The sequence below is a fragment of the Chlamydotis macqueenii genome, chromosome 5 (genome assembly GCF_036417535.1).
Source record: "Chlamydotis macqueenii isolate bChlMac1 chromosome 5, bChlMac1.mat, whole genome shotgun sequence".
In the NCBI taxonomy this organism is placed as follows: Eukaryota; Metazoa; Chordata; class Aves; order Otidiformes; family Otididae; genus Chlamydotis; species Chlamydotis macqueenii.
The window spans coordinates 19,935,961-19,954,014 of NC_141560.1; the positions used below are offsets into that span (position 1 = coordinate 19,935,961).

The 18,054-nt window shown below is 36.7% G+C and overlaps 1 protein-coding gene across 2 annotated transcripts in view; it reads left to right on the forward strand.

Moving 5' to 3' along the window:
* PTPN21 (protein tyrosine phosphatase non-receptor type 21) overlaps positions 1-18,054 on the forward strand; it is a 42,787-nt gene that overhangs the window by 12,790 nt on the left and 11,943 nt on the right. For both annotated transcript variants that reach the window (XR_015258649.1, XM_086748597.1), the window contains exons 3-14: positions 1,049-1,218; positions 1,863-1,960; positions 4,462-4,529; positions 4,961-5,031; positions 6,329-6,416; positions 6,615-6,703; positions 8,751-8,838; positions 9,559-9,638; positions 11,598-11,658; positions 12,212-12,296; positions 13,715-15,180; positions 17,496-17,633. Coding sequence is in view for 1 of the 2 variants with exons in the window: in XM_086748597.1 (XP_086604723.1) it covers positions 1,049-1,218; positions 1,863-1,960; positions 4,462-4,529; positions 4,961-5,031; positions 6,329-6,416; positions 6,615-6,703; positions 8,751-8,838; positions 9,559-9,638; positions 11,598-11,658; positions 12,212-12,296; positions 13,715-15,180; positions 17,496-17,633 (2,502 nt within the window). In the remaining variant the exon portion in view is untranslated. The remainder of the gene's footprint in view (positions 1-1,048; positions 1,219-1,862; positions 1,961-4,461; positions 4,530-4,960; positions 5,032-6,328; positions 6,417-6,614; positions 6,704-8,750; positions 8,839-9,558; positions 9,639-11,597; positions 11,659-12,211; positions 12,297-13,714; positions 15,181-17,495; positions 17,634-18,054) is intronic.

Consider the following 18,054-nt stretch of genomic DNA (forward strand, 5'->3'; position numbering starts at 1 on the left):
TGATGTAAAAAAACCCATTATGATCAATAGCCCATTGTTTTATAAAACTTCATCCTTAATAGCTTTATTTTGTGTAAGTTGAAAACATCTGAGAATATATAAAGAAAATCGTTGGATTGAAGATGTTTGTTTTTCTACCATTTCTACATATAATACTGTGGCAGGGACTTGAAGAATTTCCATTTAAGCGCCTACAAACATAATTGGTAATTCGTAGCATTCCATTATCCTCCTCCCTCAATTAAAAAATTATTATTTCTAGTTTTCTGTGATAATGACATGAATATTTTCCAGTCCACGTCTGTTTGCTGTCCAGAACTGAATTAAATAAGTGCTGCAGGAGCATATTTTAGTCAGTTTAAACATAGTGAGGAAATTTAAATTTGAATGAGTGGCTCTGCCGTGTGGCTTTAGAACTATACTGTGGAGAGGTGGAAAAATATTCTGGCCCAAACTCCTTCTCAGAGGAGATCTGATTGTGTTGCTCAAGGTGTTGTCCAGTGGGATTTCGACATTCCAGGGGTGGACATCCCTCAGCCTCCTGGGGCAGTCTGTTCCAGTGTGTACTGTATTTTGTCTTTTGGCTTGGTCAGGAGGTGCCTGCTCAGGCAAGTTAGCTTGCTGGCCTGTGCTCTTTTATCCTTCAGCATCCCATGTGGGCCTGCCTGCTGGTTCCCCAGAGAAGCCATACTTTGCTTCAGTATCATTTTCTATTTGCCTTCCTCACTTCCCTTAGTTTTCTTGTTACACATAAGTGCTTACTACTAACATCTGTGAGTTGCCACAACAGGGTCAGGGATTGTTTGCAAATAAAGAGTAGGTTTGGTAATGTTTTAGGTGACAGACCTTATGTACATGGATTGCTTATCTGGAAGTAACGCCTGGTTTTGATATTAAATGTCTCTCTAGTTCTCTAAGTTTTCAGTAACCTGTAGCCTTAGTGTTTTAAACCTTTTATTTCTAAGTAGCAAGACTTTCAAACAATGTGTTTTATCTAATATCTCAATATTAACTTTTTTTTTTCATAAATGAAATACCTCTTTTTCAGATTACGTATTTCAGTCTGTGGTATTACAATAAGCAGAATCAGCGCAGATGGGTAGATTTGGACAAGCCACTGAAAAAGCAGCTGGACAAATATGCCTTGGAGCCAACTGTGTACTTTGGAGTTGTGTTCTATGTGCCTACTGTTTCTCAGCTTCAGCAGGAGATTACCAGGTAAACTTCATACATGTGTCTATAATTTTGCTTTCAGCATTCTGAAATGTATGTGTGGTTTATTTACAAATTGTCTACTTTCCCCTCTCTCACCTCTGTAGAAATGGAAATTATTACTTTAGGCAGAATTTATTTTCAGACTGTGTATTTATTTCACTTTTGAATATTTAAAGTATGTGATAAACTAAGCAAACAACTAACTTTTTTGTGATCTTAAGAATCTGTTCAAACCTGGTTTTAATAATAGGCAGAAATGAAAGTCACTGTTGTGACTGGAGGGATTTACAATGTTAGATCTATTGGAAGAGGTTGCAGCAATACAGCAGCAGTGTATTGAACATTGTAAAGAGGAGATAATAAGAATATTAAGAAAGGAAGAGATAAAAAACATGTGAGGGTATGGTATTAGATAGAAATTATGAAGATTCTTTGTTTTAAGAGGCAGCAGTCTGACTCTGCAGTGATATGTGAAAGCTAGGGGAGGAGTTAACAAAGACCATGAAATAGCAGGTCCAAACGATGAGGAAGACTGCCCTCCACAAAAACGGGGGAATGCAGAGAGGAATAGGAAATGCAGGCGTGTTCATCTGCACTCTCTTTAAATTAAGAAGCCCATGTTAGCTTTTTCTTATTTTCCCATCTAGGTATCAGTATTATTTGCAATTAAAGAAAGATATCTTGGAGGGCAACATTCCTTGCACACTGGAACAAGCAATACATCTGGCTGGTTTAGCTGTGCAGGGTAAGTAAGGCAATTGTGCCAATTAGCTATTATTGCGTTAGAAACGTAAGTGATTTGTTTTCGATTGCATGTTTTCTCCTTATCACACAAAGACCCAATTCAGTGAGTTATGAAAGGCTTGCTCCTTAGAACTTCCTCTTAGGGGCTGAGGAGGGAGAACCAGTGGGGTCAGTGGCCCCGAACTTGCTGGTATATCCAGGTACACTCAGAGGTGTACCTGGGTATCTCACTTGTATTTTCAGGAACTGGGTTTGAATCAGACATTGGAGTTTCTTTGGGGGCAAAGGCTTTAGTCATCTGCTTACATTGACAGACCTTTCATCTCGTTCTGTTAATGAAAACTCTATTCTGACATGGTCACAAGCGAAAGAGACATGTTTGATAAATAAGCAAATTTGAATGTACAGTAGTACTTGAATCTTCACTTTTTCTCCCAAATGTACTAACACCTAAGATTATTTCAAGTTAGTGTGCAAGACTGTTAACAATTCCTATTTTCAAATCACTCCTGAGGACCCATTTCTGTGATGCCTACAAGAAAATGGCTGCTTTATTTTTCCTAACTGGGATCAAATGGGATAGAGTATACACCAGAGAACCACCAGTCCTAAGTCTGTCTGCACTGATCGTGTCTGGTGTTCCCTGCTAACATGCTTGTTCGGTTTTAAATCTCTGAAAATAAAAGTTTTTAATGGCAACAGCTTTGTTTAGGATGTTTGTGTATTGCTTCACAGTGAATGCTGTTCCAGTATATCTAACCGCAATTGTAAATCTACCAAAATTGAAGAGGACTTAAAATCATTGTCAGTACATAAAATTTAATTTTTCTTTGTCTTTTTTTTAGTTATATGTGTTGGTAGTATCACATTAAAGACAATGGTTATGTTTTTTGAAAATGTGGTTACCAGTGGACTAAGGTGAATTATATTAGTACCTTGTTTATATAATAGTGAATCTGTTTAATCCAAGCCAGGATTTAATGGTCTTCAACTGACAAAATCTTGCTTTGTTATTTTCATATCTTTGGACAGTGTAAATGTCTTTCTGCTCAGTAAGTTGTTTATAGAAGTCTCTCAATATAATCCTCTTTCCAGATGGAAAATATTTATCCTTTTAGCTTTCACATTCCTTTTTCAGTCTTGTATGAGAGAGAAACTGTATGTGTTGATAACACAGTGAAAAAACAGCTCAGAAAAAACGCATGTTCTAAATTAATGTGCTCCGATGACTGAAGTAGCTTATACCAAGTAGGTTAATTAATTTTAGCTGGTGCACAAACAGAAGCAGTTGTTTGCTGTTTCAAGTAAACTCATTTCAAGAATGATCTGTATTTGACATAATTACAACAGGCTAATTCTAAACACTGGTTTATCTCAAGTGCAGTGTTGGTGTAGTGTGTTCCAGGTTCTCCCCTTTCATCATGAATAACTTGTGTATTAATTGTTAATGCTCAATAAAAATTTGGTTACTAATGTCTCTGAAATTATACTATTATGAACAAGAATCTGTGGTAATGTAAATAGGATCTTTATACTTGTTCCGTACAGATTGCTGTTTCAGGTTCTCCTGTGAGACAGGTACATAACTTTTCCAATTTAGGCTGTTTTATTTCCCTTCTGTGAAACATTGGCTAGTTTTTTTTCTGAAACAGAAAAAGAGGCAAATTCCTTGGGATGCCCTTTGGCATGACATAAAATCAAAACTGTTTTTAAGTCCCTTCGGAGCATGCCCCTGAGTCTAGGAAGGCTTCTAGGTCCCACTTCCTGCATATGTGGGTGCAGGGAGCTGTAGAAGGCTTGAGAGCAGAGGAGCTGGTTGGTGTCCAGGGTGCTCCAGCTGCTCTGTTGAATTTGAGTCCACCTGCAAGTCAGAGCAGCCTGCTGATGCTATACTGCAAGTCATTAAGTATCCAACAGGAGAGAGTAAAGAAGATGGAGCCAGACTGTTCTCAGGCAATGGTCACAAATTGAAATATAGGAAATTTTATCTAAAGATAATAAATGTTTTCTGTTGAGAGTGGTGAGACACTGGAACAGATTTCCCAGAGTTGTAAAGTCTCCATCCTGTGTATTCAAAACTTGAGCAGAGAAGGCTCTGAGATGGTCTGCTGAAGCTGACTCTACTTGGGGCTAGGGTGAGACACTAGACGATCTCCAGAGGCCCCTTCCAACCTCAATGATTCTGTGATTAAAAAACCAAACAAATAAAAACCCAAGGAAGTAAGGAACTTGGAGCAACACTCTGATTATTTTATAATTTCTTCTGCTTTCCTATCCATAAGGAATGTTATCAATTTTTCTGAACAAGGTGAAAAGATAGGATGTGTTTTTACTTTTCCTCTTCATAAACGTTACTGGTTAGTTTGTTCCATTGTTTTACTTTCAGATAGTAGTTCAATAGGATGGAGATTTGCTACTTGGAGGTCCTGCTGCAACTAATGGGGTATTGAATCATTTCGTTATCAATGTTTGAATCCGATAATTTTTTTTTTGTTTTTTTAGCTGATTTTGGAGACTATGATCAGTATGAATCTCAGGAGTTTCTACAAAGATTTGCTTTGTTTCCAGTGGTAAGTACATACTTTAAATTGATAAATTTAAATTCTTAAATTGATAAATTTAGATTGGTAAATGCAAATCATTATTAAAGACTCCGTGATCCATCTAGCTTGCTGCTCCCTAGATTATGAAATTCAGTAAAGATTTCATTTCAGACTGGAGTGAGATATGATACCTCATTTTCCACAGAAGCAAAGATGTTGCAAGATCTTTTCCATTTTATTATCTATTACACTGAAAAGAAGGTTGGGGTGGAGATGGGAAAGTGAGTAAAACCACTTCAGAACATGTTTATGCTTTTTGGTTTTGTTTATGTGCATATTACAACATCTAATCTCCAAGTCTGGAGTGGAGGGTTGGTTCACCTGTGTAAAGAAACTATAACCATTTAATTTTGTAGAATTTTTTGCATTTCATTCTATAAATGCTATCTTACCTTAAGGGTTGGCTACAAGAAGAAAAAATATTGGAAGAAGCAACGCAGAAAGTTGCCTTGCTACATCAGAAGTACAGGTAATATTTCTAAAACTCTTTATCACTTAATTTTGATGTGCTTATTTCAGTAGCTCAGAAAGTTGGGAATCTCAGAACTCCCATTTAAATGAATTTTGCACTAGAACATCTGCATTAAAATTACAAGGATTTTTTGCTAAATGAAAGTGAAAATAGAACAGGATGACCATTAAAATAAATTAGAGAACTCTGCTTGAAAATTAAGAATACAAGACACTATTAAATAGCGTGACTTCATCTGTATAATGTTTCTGAAACTTGTTTATATGAAGTTGTGACACATTAGCAGATACTGGGGGCAATATAAATGTAGAGACAGTCACTATGCCAGAATGCTTATGATCTTAAGTAAAAGGTAGCTAGGATGGAGTAGTCCAAGGTAAAGGAAAGCTAAGTTTGCTGTTGTCAGTTCATCAGTGAAAAATGTTTGTGAATATGTCAGTAATACTGATTATTTTTTCCTGTATTAAAACAACAGTTCAAAAATTTCAAATCCATTTATCTTTGAAATGCTTTCATAACAAGATTGCATGGCTGAGGTTCAGCAAAGAAAACTTAGCCATGACATTAGGAAAAAAGTGAAGAAACAGAGAGACTGATGATTGAAAAAGTATTGAGAGACATAAGAATGAGCATGACAGGATTTTGCAGGTAGAGATAATGTCTTTTATGAGATCAACTGAGGTTAGTAGGGAAAACACAAGCTTTTGATCCCTGTGACGCTATTACAAGTCTGTGAGAAAATGGTCTTTGCCATTTGGTCTTTGATCTAATTTAAAAAAAAAAAAGTTGCCTTTACCTAAAGACCTTGTCCTTCCTATGTTTTCAAACCATTACAGTTAAAACTCTGTCAGCATTTAGAAAATGAGACTCTCTCTACTGAAATACGAAGCATCAAACTTCATGTTGGTCCTAAACATGCATACTGCAATAGGAGAAATTCAGGTCTTGAAGATGTGTGCCAGAACAATCATTCTGAAAAACTGAGAAAATATACTAACAATGATAGATGTGAAGACGGATGTGATAATTGTCTGCCATTAACAGAGATGATAATTTTAACTGGTCTTTGTTGCCATTTACCTCTAGAGATGCCGGAGAGAAACAACTTAATAGAATCAAAGTGTACCGGCTGAGAGAAATACATCAGCCATTGGTACAGATGAGAACCGCATGATTTGATGATTGCCTGGGTGTCTTGGGGATGCTTTTCAAACTTTGACAGTGTCAGTCAGAGTAAAACGAAGGTGATTTTTTCTTATTGACCGTACTAGCTATGCGTTGTTTTCATTTCTAGAGGCCTTACTCCTCCTGATGCAGAAATGTTATATATGCAAGAAGTAGAGAGAATGGAGGGCTATGGTGAAGAGACCTATCCTGCAAAGGTAAACAGGGCTGTGGTCTTTGTGTCAGTTGCTTTTTTCCCATATGTAAAAAGGATTACTTCCTGCCAAAAATAATAAAAAACATAAACCACACCACCCCTTTTCTCCTCCAGAATTGTAAAAGTAGTTTTTTCTCATGTAACTTTGCTTTCAAAGACTTTTTTCTGTATTTGCATAACTTTTTCCAACTTCTTACAGGACAGCCAAGGGAGTGACATATTCATTGGAGCATGTCTTGATGGTATCTTTGTGAAACACAAAAATGGTCGTCCTCCTGTTGTATTTAGGTTAGTATTGTTCTTAAAATATATTCATGCACTTCACATTTTATGTGTTCGTCACGAGCATGGATGATCTGATGTTTATTTATTCATTTGATAAACCTGAACATAATCTTGTAGTAGTCACACTGCAGTGAATACTGAAGTCAGTGGGAATTTTTCAACTTATTGACTGTAGGATGAATCTCTTCAAACTAGATTAATTTGAAGAGATGAACATTTAATATACATTTGATTGCAAAATATTTATTGATTCAAAAAGGAGTAATTCTCTACACATAGAACACCTTAAGTCAGAGACGGGCACATCAGTTTACTTAGAAATATTCAATTGTAAAGTCATCCTGGAGTTCCTTTCATGTATTATGTATAAAAGAAAGAGAGGAGAATCATATGATAACATTTGTATCATTGTTTTGAATTAATACATTGTTTTAGTTTATTATTTAATGTTCTGATAGTTAAATTGTAGACATAGACATGTCTGCAACTTACCTAACAGTTAAAATTCAATATTCATGTGAAGTGTCCTGGTTGCCACAAACTTCAAGCGGGACTACTTGGGCACCTTTGAGCAGAAATTGAAATACATTTCAAAAAATACATATAAATATCTTTTAAAATGAATTTTAGTAGTCTGAAGTTATTGCTAGAGCAAGAAAGGCTTTATTATTAGTGAACTTCAATCTTCTAGAATTGAATTTTTAGCTGAATATGAACAGAATCTTGAAATCCTATGGTCCAGCAGTTGCTGGAACTTGTGGTGAATTTCTGGGGTTAGAGAAAGTAGCAAATGTGCTTCCTTCTGTAGTGCTTTTGTTTAATAGAATTTATAAATTTAGTAATGTTAACTGTCCTTCACAGAAATCTCTGTCTCTACTGCTGATAGGAGAGCTGATGCCAAGTTCTTTTTAATTGTATAGAGTGGTAGAACTGTTCTGTTCTGCTTTCTTGCAGAATGAAGCAAAACAGCTCTGCTGTCTGATTTTCTAAGCACACAGGGGAGAGCAATAAAGCTTCGTCCATGCATTTCACATAATTCCCCAAAGAATTGTGAATGCAGTATCTATGTAAACAGAAAAAAAGTTATAGATTGGAGAGCATCAGAAAGTATCCATATTCCAATTTCAGGGTCCAGTTTTCTGCGATATTGCTCATTTGTTGCCTGACTGTGGGCAGTTCTACCAGAGACAGATATGTGTTGCTGTTTGGGTGGCAAAAAAGCATAGACAGATGACTCATTAGTACAGTTTACAAAGGCTGGGTTATGCTTCGCATTGATTCAAGTAATTTCATAATTGTGTTCATAAATGCCAAGGCCTTAAATTTGAGGGGTCTTTGTTCTACATCAAAATAGACACATTAATGTTTCTCTGCCTCACACACATGGTGGTGCGTAGCTATAGAAAATGCTATCAGCCACATCTATATAATGAAAATGGAAGTCGTATGAATACTTTTAGAGAGATTCCTGTATGTAGATCGTGCTTCTTCCCAGTGTTTGTGCACTGCAGAGTGTTCTTGTAATAAATATAGGCTTTATTTACAGTAATGTAATACTAATGGATCGAACTACATCTAGCTTTTTCTTATCTGTCAATATGCAAGAGAGTTCTAGAAAATATGTTTAGTAATGCCTTAATGGCTTTGTTTAGTGTAGATTTTTTTTTTTTTTTTTGTTCCCTAGAATGTATGATTTGCTTTGAAGCAGTCAGGACATTATAATTTACTGATAACTAATTTTTTCTTTTTTTTTTTTTGTTTTAAATAAAAGAACACTTGAAAGAATTTCAGTTGGAAGATAGGTAGTAAATGTATTACCGTACACGTTGCACATCTTCAAAAGAGTTAGTCACATGCATATTTTCCTTTCAGCAGTCATTTAATGGATATGGAAGTGATGGTCTGCAACTTGTTCAGATAGATTGATGAACTTTTTATTTTTCCTCAGTTCTTTATCCCTGTTCTCGGTGGTGGTTCTGTTCTTCAGTTGCGTTTTCTGTGGTTTGAAAGTCAGAGCTTGCCAGTCATATTCTGTTCTTTTTATCTGCAGGTGGCATGATATTGCCAACATGTCTCACAACAAATCCTTTTTTGCATTAGAGCTGGCAAACAAAGAGGAGACAATCCAATTCCAAACTGTGAGTACTTTTTTACTTTTATTGATGTCTTAGTGAAAAAATAAGTACACAAATTAAGACTACTGATGTAACTAAAAGGATAAAAACTATTTTTTACGTATTTAGCAACTTTGAACTGTATGAGTGAGACACAAGTAAGTAATACTGTCTCTGGTTAGCTTTCTATGGGAAGTCATTAAAAATTTGACCTTTTATGTTCAGTACATTGATAAATTTGGTTCAGGTGGTCATAAACATTTTCATCCATTGCAGTAAAACTTCTAGCATTTTTTTTTTTACTTTTAAATCAGTGCCATTTATAGATAAACATGGTCCTAGAGCTTTGCTGAAATGTGCTACAGCATTTCTTGTGGAATTAGTTTTACGTGGCACCTACTATTTGCCTTTGTCAAGAAGGCCGCTGTTGACAATCTTCTATTTTATATATCTTTATGTATACACACTGTGAATTATGTTAGTGTTGTAACTGATAGAAGTGTCTTCAATGAAAGGGTTCTACTTTCAACTCTCATAAATCTAGTGAAATTGTTAGGCGAGAGCACGTGTTCAGGCCCGCAAAATACAATTTTAGGGAAAACCTGGTGGCAATAATGAAGTTATATTAAAACGTGATCAGTCAATACTAATTTAATCTTAAAAATTTCAGTGGCTTATCTGAAAGCAAATGATGAGTATACATATTTGGCCTAATATGCAAATTTTGGTTCTGCTTTTTGGCAGGAAGATATGGAAACAGCAAAATACGTGTGGAGGATGTGTGTGGCTAGACACAAATTTTACAGACTAAATAAATGCAGCCTGTAAGTAGAATAAATTAGCAGACATCTTGGTTCCCTTGAGGGCTTCTATTGAGAAGTGAAATTTTTTATAATCTCTGTAATGTCTTTACTGTCCTTTTTAGTTGGTAGTAATTAATGACCTTTTTCTTAATATTTTTTGAAAAAATACTTATCACTAGTTTCTCAAACATGTTCTGCCTTATAACAGAGGACAATATTAAACACTGAAATGTTGCCAAAAGTAATAGTATTTGGCCCCTGCTGCTGGACCTCAGTGCTGTGGCAGGCTTTATTTGCTTTGGGGGCTACTATTGCTAGAATGTTTGTGAGCTACTGGAATCACTGGGATTTTGGCCTGAGTTTGGGTGAACTGCTCTGAAAGGACACACTAGGGAGGCCTTTAAAAGGGCGGGAAGTGTATGTGAAGCACTCCTGAAATGTGCTGGATTGACAGCTGGGAGGTATGTGGTCCTCTGGATATCCATGGAATCCGTATAGCTCAAGTAGCACCAGTGCAAAGTAAATTTAATACAATTCATCAAATTAAATTTAAGTGGGCTGGTCTCCAACTTGTAAATCAAGGACTGGAATTTCAGCTATTCCACTGGTACAGCTTTCCTTCAGTTAGGTTATTTCAGTCAAAGAGTAGAGAATTAGACCCCGTAAATAGTCTGCAACAAAAAAGCATGATTCCCAAATGTTCCATTCCTCTTCTTTCTACACAAGAAGATAGCTATGGAGGGGTTGGTCCAAGATTTGCTGAAGCCAATGGAAAAATAGTGGAATATTTTGTACCACAGATGACTTGTTAGTGTGCTAGTGTAGTGTTAGTTAGTGCTAATGTATTTCAGAAGAGGAGGATTACTCAGGAATAGAGTAGACCTCATACCTTTAAGCTTGTAAACCTGGCTGCCTTTTGAGATGGATAAGAAATATTGGTATAAGAAGAAAAGTAGTGCATTTGTGGCATTACTGTCTGAATAATGGCAGTTCTGTAGTTTTGTATTGAATGTCAGTCTTTAGGATTTTAACCCTTTCACCACAGTATCGTTTCATTAATAGGAAAAGTCCTCAAAGACTTTTCTGATTATCTCTACTCTAAGATTTCCTGTCATCTGATCCTGCTACTGAAAACTGTCTCATGCATGCCTGTACTAAGTTCAGAATTTTTTTTTTTTTCTTTATCTATACGTACCTTGTCTTTAGAGACTCCCTGGACTCTCCACCTGAGGAGGGCTCTCAGAAAACTTCCCTCATTCTTTCCCTTCCACGCTTTCCAATCCTTTCTCGTCCTTCACTTCCGAAAGGGTGAGCTGAAAAATCATCTTTCTTTCTGAGATCTGGCAGTTCCTGCATTTGTATTATTCTGCTATCTTTTGACCTCTGTCTCGCTGCAAGATGCCAATTATGAGTGCATTGTAGGGTGGGGAAAAAGGAGCTTAAGGTTTCAAAACCTTACATCCTGGAGGCAGTCCAACAAATTATGAAAATTTATTGCGGTTGGCTTGAATCTTAGAACATACAAATGCTCATGCAGTGTAGTCGCACTTTCCAGTTCCTGTAACATCTGTAATGTTACATTCTGTAAACAATCTTATTTCTGGTCTTGTAGAACAGGTAACTTGCAGTATGAGCTTTTATATGAGGTTCAAATTTGGAACTGGTCCTGAGTTACTCTGCTGCTTTTTCTGCCCTGCTGCAGTGCTTCAGGGACATCTCCTTTTTATGCTTCATAGAAAAGAGGCAAAGAAATAACTGAGGTATTTTGGTCCTGGTTTTGTTATTCTGGTCATACTGGCTGTGATGGTGGTTTATGCACAGAGCTCTTCCTTTTGAGATTGTTGGGAGGACTGTTTAACTTGGGGCCTGGTTCCAAAAAATGTAGAGTGATTTTAACAGAACATGGGAGCACTTTCCAAGGTTTGAAATAGGTAAGGGTGTTGTTGAGAATAATTTTTGACCTTAAGATTTCTTCTGTAGACAAACCCAACCTGTTACAGTGAATCCTGTTAGAAGGCGGTCTTCGTCCAGGATGTCTATGGTAAAGAGAGCAAATAGTTTTATATTTACATTTTTATGTATTTCAGTTGACTTTGAATCAGACATTAGTTTCCTTCAGTGAAATAAAATGAGCAGTGAAAAAAGAAGAGTCTAGTATGCGAGGAGCTGCTTCTGACTTGTAGAAAAAGCTGCTATATAATATCTGAACAATGGAATTAAAATTATTGCAATGAAAAATATTTTAAACACTTGTGTTTTTAGTTTGATTGCTCTGTCTCTAGGAGACTCGTATAGAAGACTCTCCTAGATGTCAGATGGCAGTCTTGGTTTAGTGGTGTGTGGTTTTGGTTTTGTTTCTTTTTTTTTATTTTTTAAATTTTTTTTTATTATTTCTTATATGACCTCGCAGGAGAAACTTGCATTGTAGATTTAGAGAAAGTCTAAGTCTTAGTTTAAGACTAAGACATTTTGTGTGTGTGTATTTTATGTTATATATATAATATTATACTTTTTATATAGATAAAAATCTTTGAGACTTATTTTTAAAATAAATCAGGAGTTTTTAACTAACAATAAAATGCTTTCTTTCTCAGCCCAAGCCTCAGCCTTATATGATGCCTCCACCACCTCAGCTGCATTACAATGGTCATTATACTGAACCATATGCATCCTCCCAAGGTAAGTTCATTAAATCTAAGGCCACACTGCACAACTTTAGAAGGTAAAAGCTGTAATTTGCATTTTACAGCTACTTTAGCTAGGGCTGAATACATTCATAGAGTGAACATGGGACAGGTTTGTACTATAACACTCATTGAACTACTTGCAGCTGCTACTCTAGGCATATAGGATGTGAAATGTGGGATACAAGCGAAGTTACTTATGATAGCATATACAGCAACTATAGAATGTGGTCCCTTTTGTGAGTTTAAGCTGATTGTGGGTTTTTTTTTTCTTTTGTTTGTATACCAGACTGGTACATTACAATATTCTGAGATCCTTGTTAATATTGGTCTTAATGGCTGCAAAGAGTAACTGAGCCCCCAGACAATTCAAACAATTCAAAAATTAAAAAACCCGAAACTTAATCAAACCCAGGATGTAGAAAGAGGGGAATTTCTCTGAGTTTGCTAGACTACAAGGTGGTAGGGAATTCAAACGCTAAGTATGTCTGCGAGTCATGGAATTGTTACACATTTCATTGAGAAAAGGACAGAAAAAACCCCAACCCTAATTAGAATTCCGAAGGAATGTGCACTCCTAATCTAGAGTGGTTTTACAGTGGAGTCGTGGCTGCTTTCTCCTTTTTTTTTTGGGTTTTTTTTTTGATTGTTATGTCTATAATTAATAAAGTTGCTACCCAAAAGAGCTTAATCTAATATTTTCCAAAGTTGCTTCGGTTTTGATAGGGACCTTCCAGTCCTACCAGTCCTACCTGTCAGCTATCCGATAAAGATATGGGGTTAAATGTGTTGTTAGAGTATAAATTGTGACAAATTTCTGTACAAAGCTACATCTGAAATGTACTCAGCACAGAAGGGACCTGCTGACATTGTTTATGTATATTTTCTGCCAGTGATGCGTGCCAAAATAGGTTTTTCTGTTGACATATTTATAAGTTGCCTGTGTTATTTCATGGAATCTTCTTTTCCTTTCAGAAACTCTTTAAATCTGAACTTGTTAGGAATGATTAAGTAATGATTAAGAATTGCTTAAGCTGGATAAAAAAATACTCATAATTGGTAAGGGAATAAACACGTTTTCTATCTAGATAGAGTTACACAAGTATTGATGAAGATACAGGTGTATAAATTCAGAATGTAGCTGAATTGTTTCAAATAAAGTGTTGGAATTATTGCTGGACAGAGTGGAAGCTATCATGCTTCTTACTAGCTACTGCTAAATCGTGAAAGGCATCTAAAGCAATGACTTAATTGTTCTCTTCTGGAGCTATTTTTTTTCCCTTCCTGTTTCAATACATAGCTAAGAATAACAGGGATTTTGAAAATCTCAAACATTGGTTAGCTACGTCTTATTAGAGGATGTCTTTGTTTGATGTCTTGGACATAAAGATTGTTCTTAAACTTTGCTTTCAGATAACCTCTTTGTGAGCAATCAGAATGGATACTACTGTCACTCTCAGACTAGCTTGGACAGAGCCCCTCATGACTACAGTGGTCGGATCCGCAATGGTAGTGTCTATAGTGCACATAGCACAAACTCCTTGAACAATCCGCAACATTACTTGCAGCCATCCCCCATGTCCTCTAACCCAAGCATTACTGGAAGCGACGTCCTCAGAACTGATTATGTCCCATCACATAGACATAGTGCACTAATACCGCCTTCTTATCGTCCCACGCCGGACTATGAAACTGTGATGAGACAGCTCAACAGGGGAATGGTACACACAGATAGGCAGAGTCATTCAATGAGAAATCTGAACATCAGCAATTCATATGCTTACAGCAGGCCTGATGCCTTGGTTTACAGTCAACCTGAAATACGAGAACATGCTCATTTCACTTCCCCACAGTCTAACCATTATCCATTTAACCTGAACTACAGTTTTCATAGCCAATCTCCCTATCCCTATCCTGCTGAGAAGCGCCCAGTTGTTGGGGCAGTCAGTGTGCCTGAGTTGACAAATGTGCAGCTCCAGGCTCAGGACTATCCAGCACCAAATATAATGAAGACCCAAGTCTATCGACCACCTCCACCATACCCATACCCAAGACCTGCAAATAGTACTCCAGACCTTTCCCGACATATCTACATCAGCAGCAGCAACCCAGATCTTATCACAAGGCGAGTGCACCATTCTGTCCAGACATTTCAGGAAGACAGCTTGCCTGTGGCACATTCTCTGCAGGAAGTCAGTGAACCTCTAACATCGGCACGCCATGCTCAGCTGCAGAAAAGGAACAGTATTGAAATAGCAGGCTTGACTCCCAGCTTTGAAGGAATAAGAATTAAAGAGAGGACCATGTCAGCTTCTGCAGCAGATGTGGCTCTCCCAAGAGTTATTTCAGAAGGGTCACAGCCCAACATTCTGATGGAGAGAACAAAGCAAAAAGAAAATGAGCAAGAAGAAAGTGTGAACTGTGATCATAAGAAAACCCTTTCAGATGCCACTATGCTGATTCATAGTAGTGAGGAGGAAGAAGAATTTGAAGATGAAAACAAGGCTAGTACAAGTCTTTCTCCGCTCCCTGAAGATCAAACCCAGCTTTCATCCGTTATGGGTAGTTACCCTCATGATTCAGTATTGAACTACCCTTATAGCTCTGTGGCTTCATCTGCTGGCCCTTTGCATATTCTTGAGCCTAAATTACACATTACGGAGACAGAAAAGAGAATGAAAGATATGAGCCCCGTTCACTTACTAGTAGAAAGCCAGGTACAGAGAAGAGGGGAAGGACTGCTTACTCCATCTATGTCGGAATCTGACCTTACAACATCAGGGAGATACAGAGTAAGGAAAGATTCAGTAAAGAAGAGACCTGTGTCCGATCTTCTGTCTGGGAAGAAGAATATTGTGGAAGGCCTTCCTCCACTAGGAGTAAGTGGATACCATTCCTCTTGTTTTGGGTTGTTTCAAGTTGCTCTGTAGCAGGAGTTGTGTGGGGGTATTGCTTGAGGTTTGGGATTTTTTTTTAAATCAACCAGAGATGCTTTTAAAACATGTGAATTAAAAGCTGCCTTAAGCTTTACTTTATTTTTCTGGTTTTCCCTGATTATCTTTGTTTAGCTGTCGTTTATCCCCTTCTCTGCCATGTCTGAGTTCTGTTTCTATAGTCCTCCCACACAAACCCAGCTGTGCAGCCTCCATCCAATACACCTGACCTGGCTAGCAACTGTAGAATGAAACAAGATAGTTTAAAGTTGGTTCTGGATCCCAAATTCTGCCCTACCTATCCTTATCTGCAACAGAAGCAACTGCTTCCATTCCACTACCATTTGTCTAATCTTGCCCTCACTGAAAAAAATCAGATGCAGCTGAATGTTTACTTTTTTTTTTTTTTATTCTTTTGCTTTCTTCTTCTGACCAAAGAGTGGGACCTGATGAATTAGGCAATAAATTCTTTCCTTGCATTCTCATCTTTCCTCCATTCCTTCCCCTTTTCATATCCTTTCCCTTTTTCCTTGCCTTCAAACTGTTTTTATCTCACTATTTCTTGCTTGCCATGTTCTTTCTCCTGCTCCAATCTTATGAAGCCATAGATAGTGAACAACTGCAAGTTTCACCTTCCCTGTAATTCCCACCACATAGAAGCATCAAGGTCTATGTGGGACTGTACAATTTCATTGTCAGTCCTTACCACTCACTTCATTCTAAACTTTGTTCAGTTATGTACAGTCTGGCATATTTCAGGTGCTAAGGGAGGAAGACCATTTTTATTATTATTTTGCCTTTTTAAATTGATTGCTGTTAACTTTGCCTGACCGAGTGTCAAATAGTTTTCTGCACAATATTGCAGTTGAACTACCATATAACTTCTGCTGCTGTAGTAACTGCTATGGCTGGTGCTACAAAAGCTAATCTAGAGTAAGCTATGTATTTAAATAGTTACTATCACAATTTTTTGTCTATCAGACTTCCTGTACATGGACCTGAACACAATTAAATGAACCTTCATCAGCTTCAATTAGTTTTATAATTGTGTATGTTTTTCTAAATCTCCTTCCTCCTGTTTGTTATATGGATATAGGGAAAAAAAGTGATACCTTTCTCCTTGTGTTCACATTTAGGTAGTCACTTAGTATTTTATTCTTCAAGAGAGATTTTCAGACACTGATGTGTCTACAAAAATTATACCCTGCCTTTTCCTTCTGATAGCTATGTAAATGTTCAAGTCAACCTTTGAAAAGAAATCGATATTATTAAAGCTTTTTCACTGGAAGTGTTCGGTGAAATACTTTACAGGTCAGTAATATTTAAGAGTGCTATTGCATAATAGAGAATATTACCTTTCTGTATTCGATACTGAGATGGTAACAAAGCTGGCCTCCAGCAATGCTTGCACATTTTGCTTTCAAATGAACTCTTACTGTTGTGTTTGTGTTCACTTTGTTTTTAACTGCGATCTCATCGTCCGAGCTTTGTCTTCCTACTCCTTACTACCATTTAGCTTTTGGAAGGATTATTGTTCAGGCAGCATATACGCTCACATTTTCAGTGTGTTTATGTTAACAACCAAACTTAGCAACTGCAGCAGTGATAAAGTTTTCTCACACTTTTAAAAAGAATCATGTGTATCTGTTCTTTCATAAAAATTCCCCTTTGGTATTTTTCTCAAATAATAAATGGTAACTTCAATAATTCAGATTCACAGACTGGTTCAGGGCTCAGATCTATCTGCAGTTCTGTGTTCATGTTTTGTATGTTCAGTTTCTTGCAAACTTAGTCAAACATTTAACCACATCCAGATATCCTAAAGGTACATGGGCATTGTTGTTCCCATTTGTAGGGCATAAGAAAAGCGCTTACAAACTGAATAGTTTAGTAAAGAATCATTTTTATGTATTTCTGGGGTTGGAAAGTGAATTCCAATTCTGTCCAAGAATGTTAATTATCCAGAGTTGTCATGTCACACCCTCAGTTGTGAGCTTTGTGGGGACCAATAGTTGTCATTCTCATGCAGTTTCATTAACCTGTCTGGAATGAAGACAGACTTGTGTTGTGTCCCTGAAGGAATGTAGTCCCACCACCCTAATCTCTTACTGCAGTGCTTATCAAAAAAAAAAAAAAAAGGTCAGAGCTCTTTGCAGAAGGGGTCAAAGAAGTATCCTTTGCTTAACTGAACTCATCTGATTTCTGCTTTATAACTATCAGATATTTAAGAATATTTACAAGTTTTAGCTTTTCTTTTGCAGGGTATGAAGAAGAATAAAAATGATGCAAAAAAAATAGGGCCTCTGAAGCTGGCTGCCCTAAATGGACTAGCTTTGACTAGAATGCCTTTGCCAGATGAAGGGAAGGAAGAATCAACAAGAGCAACAAATGATGAACGGGTATGTTGAAATTTTTTTAATGCTTGATTTCTCTTTCCCACTAGTGATTTTTCAAAACGAAATGCATATGAATGGTGCTTTGTGTAGACTTTAAAATACTTCAAATTCAAAGCAACTCAAATACTGAGAAGAGAAACAAAATTAAGAATGAGACTTCTGATTGATAAGTGACTGCTATAAGTATTGGATGTAACTCAGATTTTTCTTTAAGATTTAAGACAACGGTAGTTCAGATTACAGTTTAGCCTTTGAACATAGAGGAAGCAAATTAACTAGTGTCTACTGATACATTTTTGTGACAAGTCTGTTTTCTCTCTTAATTTTTGAGTTTTCCTGACTGAAAATGTGTGAAAATCAAAATTCTGAGTGTGAGATTGAACTCAATTGTAATTATTAATAATTCATATATTTTTAGAATACA